We start from the raw sequence: 8,132 nt of genomic DNA, 5'->3' as shown, positions 1-8,132 counted from the left end.
GGAATAGGAATTCAGGGCCTGTTCTGGTACTGAACTTCCCTTTACAGTGATTGGCAAAGCCAGTGGTTCAGTAAAGAGAAGTTACATTTAATGTACTTACTAGCAACCTCACAGCCATGTCCTAGAGCCACAGAACATTAACACTTTCAACTTAAGGGTAAAGAACAGGAAACTAGTTCTTCCTTTTTATCCCTGTGCATGTTAAATACTGTTCCTAGAGTCAAAATTAACTGTGACTCACAGAATTCTGGAACTGGAAGGGTTTTTAAGAAAGCAAGTGGTACAAATGCTCATGTACAAATCCTCTCAGACAAGAGAACTGGTACTCTTTCGTTGTGACTTGCCCCAGGCTACACAGAGTCAAAATCAGAACTTTGACATCTTGAAGCTGAGTTCATTGCTTAATCATTGCTCCTTGTTGGGAATTCTTTTAGATGAGAATAAAGGGGGATGGAGCTTTCTAAAATTTTAGCTCAGGAGCCTGAGGGTACAGATTTAAACCTTAAGCTAATAGGCCATCCAAGTTTTACTTAAGAGATATTTAAGCAAACTCACTTGAATTGCTCCTCCAACCTAACACCAAAAAGGCTATCGTGACAGCCTTGGATCAATAGAAATTAAACTTCAACCTTAGAACTGGACAGAACAAACACCAAATGTGAACATCACCTTTGAAATTCTTAGGAAATATTTTCTTTCTCTCTCTACCAAACCTGTTCTTCTTTGAAATCACGAGGAACATATCACTCCCAGCTTGACTTGTCATGGGCCCCGCCCAGTTCACTGTACGGTTCATGACAACACCCTCACGCCCAATCGCTGTTGTTCTTCCGGTATTGGCCACAGCTGCCTCTACACCTGTCATACTGTTGCCACTATGTGCATTTCAGGCCACCGAAAAGGGGGTGGTGCAAGAATTCACGGCTGCGTAACCTAGAGCTACGTGGGGTCTGCCAAACGTGCCCTCTTCCCTCGAAGATACGCTCTCAACTGCTAATCATTAATTAGCGCAACAGTTCTTAAGCTACTCACTCTAAGAAACGGCCCACTTCTTAAACTGCTCACTTTAAGCAAGGACGGTTCAAATCTTACAGGAAACGCAACACAGACGGTGCCAGCACCGCCCATAGGGCTGTCTGAGCCTTTCCTCTCGGGTCCGGGTCCGGAGAGCCGGAAAGCCCAGGGAATGGCGGGGGTGTAGGGTGTGCCGAGGGGCGCGCGGGGCGCGGAGGGTCGCTGACTACAGCCGGGGAGGTCGCAGCTTTAAATCGCTGGGTCGTAGCTGGGTCCTGGAGCCCAGAGTTCCTTTGCGTCTCTGCATTTATCTCCTCTTCTGCGTCTTCATCTTCGAGAGGTAAAGACCTTTTGAGAGAAACTGGAAGTTTCAGCCGCCGCAGAAGGAAGTTCGGGGACAAGCCTGAGGTCGCTGTGTCCCGCCCGCTGAGACCGAAAGCCTACGGTGCGATGGAAGCTGCTGCTGGCAGGAGCAGCCCGGGACTCCCCGGGGCCGGAAGTGCCTCGCGTCGCCATGGCTACAGGCGCTGGCGCTCCAGGCCTCGTACAGCGTTCCGTTCCCATGGCAACCACTTTGTGCCCTGAGCCGGAACACGGCGGCTGGTGAGTTAGGCAAACCTGGCTGTGCGTCTCGCTTCTGCAGGGCACCCTTGCGGCCCCCTGAATGAGATCCGCGGTGGCCAGGACGCAGACGCCGCCTGAGGAAGTCGAGCAGCTCCGCCGAGGGGCCGGGAAGGCTAGTTCCGGGGAGTGGCTCCTGTGCCCTCCGCCAGGTAGGCTACTCAAGACCTCTTTTGCAGCCCGCCTCCTGCTTTTCGGGGAACAGTCTCTGTGACTGGGTCCCAGTGCTCGGGATATGGCGTCAGGGTTTACGAAGTTAAGGCGAAACAACTGCGGAGAAGAAAGCGATTTGTGCTTGGGAGAGAGGCAGGAGTTTGGTGTTATAATTCAGGGCCATGTGGAGCCTCATAGAACATAGTTGAGGAGTTTTGAGATTTATTAGACTACATATTTGATATTAAAGAATTCTTGTCAATATTTTGGTAAGATAATGATTTTGAGGTTATATTTCTAAGTTGATATCTTTTGGAGATATTTATGAAATATGAATTGATTTAATACCTTTGATTTACTTTGAAGTAGTGTAGAGAGAGATTGGGTGGATGAGGAGCATAGGTATGAAACAAGATTGGCTGTGATGAAGCTGAGTTGTTCTCAGGCTACTTTTCGTATATTGTTAAAGTTTTTCACAGTAAGAGGTTAAAAGAAGTCACTCTGGCTGTGATGTAGAAAGCAGACCATGAGGGCAAGAGAGGAAGCAGTTTCAAGGGGCTGTTGTGGCCAGCTGGGTCAAAGACGGGGATGGCTTGGCCTAGATACTGACAGCAGCCATGAGAGGAGCTTAGTTTCAGGACTTAGGAACAAGGTGGAGCCAGCAGGATGTCAAGGATTGGACGTGGGTGGGAAGGAGAGAGAAGAGGAGGTCAGGTGAATTCAGCCCTAACAGTGATAAGTGCAGGGGCTGGAGCTTTCCCTCATTTGCAAAAAGCACAATGACTTAATTTGCTCTCTACAGAACATCCAAGCAAACAAGGAGCAGATTCGTTGTGTGACCCTTTCTCAGATTATTTTTGGAGAAAAACACTGGAAGTATGCACAGGCTTTGACCAGCCTGGCTTATGGCTACCTGACACTAAGAGGTGCTTGGTTTTCCCAGCTGGGCCTGGGCGGGCCAGCCTGGAAGGGCTGATCTGAGCCCACACACAACCATGATTGGGATGGGGATGACTGGAGGGGCCCTTTCTGAACCCATCTCACACCTTGTCAAGAGGAGGGAAAGTCCATGGATAAGCAGGCAGTGTGGCAGGGATCTTAGAAATAAAGATAGTAGTGATGATGATGATAGTTAATTTACTGAGTACTGGGTGTATGCCAAGCTAGTCTCCTTTAATCCCTGTACTCTTCCTTAGAGGGAAATACTATTGTTACCCTTGGTTTACAGGTAAGGACACTGAGGCACAGTGGGCAAAGGACAGAATCTAACATACCAGCCACAGGTCAGTAGCAGGAGGACAAGCAGGTATGCACACTCAGTATCTAGGAGGCAGACCAAATAACAGGACTTGAATTCCAAAGACAGCAGCCGGGTTCCTGGCTGAGGGAAAGACAGAGCCTTCCTTCTAGAGAAATGGTGCTTCTGGAAGGTACTGTGGTACAGAAAAAGATAGGAATCCATTTTCTGAAACAAATCCAAATGTAAGTTCCACGAGGGCAGGGACTTTGCAGTAGAAGCTCAATAAACATTTGTTGACAGACCAATTGAGGAAAGAACACATTTCTGGAACCAAAGACTTGGCCAACTCAAGGCCCTCTGCCCCTTGGCCAGCTGTGTCCCTTTACATGGACTGTGTACACTTCTACCATGGAACTCATTTTACTGCCTTCTTCTGTGCCTTGTTTAAATGCCTCTGCCTCTGAAACAGAAGCTCTCTGAGGGCAGGGACTGGGTCTCACTGACTTAGCATAGTCCCTGGTGCACAGTATGTATCAGCCATGTTACTGCTCCATAGAACTAAGTCACTGGCCTAGGGCTTTTTCAAGTACCCCTTGGACCTGAGTCCTGAGGTGGGACCTGAGTCCTGAGGTGGGGCCTGACTTAAAGTACAACTTAAGTGATTTAAGGACTTAAAATATTTGAGGGCTGTTGGGGAAGAGAATCAATATCCTGAACCATAATGAGCCTAGATAACCAGAAATCAGAGCTTTTTAAAAAGTTAAAATTGAATTCACTTCTCAGTTGTTAACCCTAGAACATATGCTCCTCCTTAGGCCCCTTGGGCCCTATTAGCCCACATTTTTCATATAACTTCAGATTCATTGGCTGTTGATGGGGCAAGACCATGAGCAGTTGACAGCGGGGACTGTGATGCTGTGAGTCACTGAGGTCACAGTGAGGCCTTCCCCAGGCCTTAAGAACACATCTATTGTGTTCTGAGAAAAGGCCGACATGGCTAAGGAGAAGAGGGAGTCCTCATTTACTGGCAAAGCAGGCAGCTGTGTGTGTGATTTAAGGGATGTCCAGAAGGCTCTCACAAGACAAAATCTTACTGTAACAGGGAAATGTTGTCCCTCATTTAGAATTTCTCCATTTCAGTCAGGATGATTGCTTCATAAACTTGTTGCCTTCATGATAAGAGCGAAATTTAACAATGCCCCACTTCAGCACTTACAGAGCTTCTGTTATAAGTCTGACAGCACTGTGTGAGGCACCAGGGATACATAAATGATTCCGAGTGGCCCTTGCCTTCCGGGGGCACACAGGGGTCTACGCTAGGCCGCGTAATAGAGTCAGGAATAAAGTTCTGGAGACAGATGAGGCAGATCAGTGGTTCTGCTACTGGGGGAGGAGGTCAGTCAGGGAAGGCTGCAGAGGGGTGACATCTGCCCTGTCTTTGAAGAATGTGTACTCGTTTACCACGTAGATTTTGAGGGGACTAGTAGTGTGATGATGGGCCTCTCTGCGTGCTGTCTGCGGATTGAAAGGTGAGAGGAGGACATTCTGCATGAGACTCCCCACACAGTGCAGGTTCTGTCCGGACAGGAGGTTCAGATAGCGCAGGACACCTAGGACAGAGACAGGTCATGCCTCGTAGTGGGACGGCAAAGTCATTTGGGCCCAGGAATAAGGAGTTTGGGTGTTAATAAAATGTTTTAAGGGAGGTGGTGACATATCAAGCTTATGCTGTGAAATGAGAATTTCTGGAGGATGGATTGGACTGGTAGAGAAAGTGGAGGTAAAGACCGGTTAGGCCATTATCCTGCCCAAAGTCAATGAAGTCATTGGTGATGGCAGTCGGAATGCAGAGGAAATAATATTTGGAATTGGTGACATTCTGTGGGCAATACATATGGGGTGAGAAGCTGAGGGAAGAGCTGAAGTTGAACAGGGCATGATGTGGACAATTAGCTGAGATAGAGAACTGAGGAGGAAGAGCACATTGATGGGCGAAGGAGCACGAAGCTGCGGAGTTTGGTTTCCCACAGGCTGTGTCATGGCCAGTGTGAAGCACCTTGGAACACCCCTGCGACATGTTCAGGAGGCGCCTGAAAAGTGGGTCTAGAGTGCAGGAAAGATGTCATCTGGGGAGGGATTAGCAAATAGGTGCAAGTTGAGGAGTGGGTGAGCTTGATCAGAAAACATATGTAGAAGGAGAGGGAAAGAGGGCCAAGGACAGAAGACTGGAGGATGAGAGCATTAGGAACAGGTAGCGGAAGTGGACCCAGCAAAGGAAATCGAAGAACCGGGAGGGGCTGTGTCCCGGAAGCCAAGGGGGAAGAAAGGGTTTCCACAGTTTCAGATGATATGTGGAGAACACCAACAAGTACACTCCTTGGGCCCTGGGAGATCCCAGATTCAGGGGACTACTTGGGAGACTCATGCTGAAATTCATGCTTGAGGTAATGGCAGCTTGAGCTGGAAAGGAAGGTTCCAGAAGTGCTCAAGGGGAATGTTTGAGTCCAAGGAGGCTGCCCCCCTTTGTTTGGAGAGATTACAAAGGCAGGTCTGTGGAAGGAAGTTGGCCCTCACCGTCTGACATCAACCCGTCCAGTGAACAGTCACAGACCGAGTTTCAGTTTTCCAATTAGGTTTCAATCTGAGTTAAGATAGGTAAACAGGTCATATCACAAAAGATGGTGGAAACACCACCCTTTATTCTCTAATTCACATTGTTTTTGCTGCATGAATGGAGAAGCACATTTGAGGTACTATGTTGGAGGGGAAAAAGTTTTCCTGTAAAACAAGGTTTTTTAAATTTGTTTTGTCTAAGATAGGGAAAAGCACTTCATGATTAGGTGAGGTGCCCACATAATAAAATGTGCCCAGCCTTGAACCCAGACTTTCTGAAGTTGAACCTCGAGTTTTTTCAGAATATGATCATGGTCTTTCCTTGAGAATAGCCTCGTATTTCAGTTATAGTCCTTAGCAGTCTCTTCACTTTAACTTCTTTTAAAGTCTGTGGCTCATGGGATAAAACAACTAAAGCTTTGAAAAAAATCACAGACCTTCAAGAGGGATGAAGTGCTTGCTGAGCTCCACTTAGTTTTGTTATCATTAATCCTGCAACTGCTTTAAGATGGACAGACTTTATGAGTCAGCCCTCTGTGTAGCCGGGATGTATGCCTGTGTGTTCATGCCTCACTGCATGTTATTTATAGCCCTCAGACCTGCTTGTCTCATTTTTCCAGTGAGCAGTTTCCAGCACTGGGGGTTGGGGGTCAAGTCAAAAGGCTGATTTCTGTCAATAAACATCCGGTGAGTATTTAGTGGGAGATATCATGAAGAACACTTTGGGAAATATAAGATGCAGTAGGCTCAGTCTTTGCCCTCAAAGACCACATACTGGTATGTGGCAGGTGAGCTATGAATAGATGTCAGTGAGACAGGAGGTGCCAGGAGCAGGAGGCAGTGCCATGGAACTGATGTAAACAGGGCTTTGGGTAAGTTGGGTGAGATCATTTCTGGCTGAGGTGGTAAGTGGTAGGTTCAGGGGCAGATTTCATTCAAGAAGGCCCTTAAAAATGAGTAGGTAGAAGAAGTGGTGGGCATTCCTGATGAAAAACAAGGTTTGGCAAAGGTGTTTAGGTAGGAAGGTGTGGTGTGTGTCTAGAAAGCAGTCGGCAGCCCTGTTGAGCTGAGGTTAGGACTGGTAAGGCAGACCTGGAAAGGAAGTTACATTTGGCAGACCAGTGGGTTTTAAATACAGGCTAAGGAATTTGTAATTTATTTGGTAGGCGAGAAGGACTCCTGGGGATTTTCCAGCAGGGGAATGAATAAAGTAAAGTGTACTTTTGGAAAGGTTAATCTGGCAATGACAGGTAGAAAGGAAGCTATCTTAGTCATGTAGGTGTGTAAAGCTATGGGCATGAATGAGAAGCTAAGGATTTAAGAGTCTATGAAGAATGGATACATTTATTTTTTAAACCAGAAATCCCACTTCTGGGACATATTCCTAAATACAGTTATAACATATGGATACGATTATTCTTTGCAGCATTGTTTATGGTAGTAAAAGATTGGAAATAACCAGTATACCCATCACCAGAGGACTAATACACACAATGGGATATAAGGAGTTTTTTAAAAAGCATGAGGAAGCTCTGTATCCTACTAGGGAAAAAGCACTTGGATTCATCTTTAGGCAAAGAGGATGCTGTTTATAATATACCCCGTTTTGTGTAAGGAGGGAGAGAGAATGTATGTTTACAGTTGCATAAAGAAACAGTGAATGATATGCACACAGAGACAAAGAAGTTACCTAGTGGGTGCTTGCAGAAAGAGAGCAGGCTTGACAGTGAGACCTCTCATCATTTATTTTGACATAAAATTTTAGCTTTTGAACCATGGAAATGTATTACCAATTTAAAAAAATATATTAAAAAGACAGTGCAGGAAGAATCTGCAGGACATGGTGTTCGATTCAGAGTTAAGAAACAGTGAGGTGCAAAGATGGCCCTGAAATGTTAGGTCCATAAGTGCCCATCTTCAGAGGTAAGTAGGTCAGGGGAGGATGTGAACTGGGAGGGGATGGTGGCTCTGGTTTGTGGTCCACTGATCTTGAATTGCAATAGAGAAATCCACTAGTATATTTTTACTTGGTGCTAGAAATTTGAGACTAGAACTTGGGAGGAGAGAAGGAGAATCATAAGTGAGAAGGAATATTTAAGACCAGAACTGGAGAGGGGAAATGGAAATATATAAGCCTGGAAGCCAAAAATGAAGTTACGGGAATTGATAAAACTTCTGAGAGGGGTAAAAGAAAAGGAAGACCCTGTAAGACAGACCCTCGGAGAATGGACACATTCATGGAAGGGAATAAGAATCCTGTTAAAGAGCTAGCAAAAAATCAATTACAGAAGGTTTCTGAAGGAGAGCTGAGTTGGGCAGTGTCCTGGGAGCCCAGAGGAGAAGGCACTAAGCAGCTGCGAAGGGGGCTGAGGCTGCCGAGACAGAGCCTGAGAAACTGACTGGGTGTACTTAGTAGGAGGTCTCCGGGGTCCTCGAGAACAGCTTCTGCAGGATGGTTGGAGCAGAAGCCAGATCCTGGAGATGAGGGAAA

General features: G+C 46.5%; 1 protein-coding gene across 1 annotated transcript in view; it reads left to right on the top strand.

Moving 5' to 3' along the window:
- Window positions 1-1,682: 1,682 nt before the first annotated feature.
- Window positions 1,683-8,132, top strand: part of TTC23L (tetratricopeptide repeat domain 23 like) — a gene marked incomplete at its 5' end in the record, with an annotated part of 70,420 nt that continues 63,970 nt past the window's right edge. Inside the window, 2 exons of the mRNA XM_057495966.1 lie at window positions 1,683-1,787; window positions 2,591-2,714. Of these exons, the coding sequence (XP_057351949.1) occupies window positions 1,683-1,787; window positions 2,591-2,714 (229 nt within the window). The remainder of the gene's footprint in view (window positions 1,788-2,590; window positions 2,715-8,132) is intronic.

Source organism: Manis pentadactyla, chromosome 2 (assembly GCF_030020395.1).
Source record: "Manis pentadactyla isolate mManPen7 chromosome 2, mManPen7.hap1, whole genome shotgun sequence".
NCBI lineage: Eukaryota > Metazoa > Chordata > Mammalia > Pholidota > Manidae > Manis > Manis pentadactyla.
Note: the sequence above shows the minus strand (reverse complement) of the source record. Positions and strands in the feature narration are given on the sequence as shown.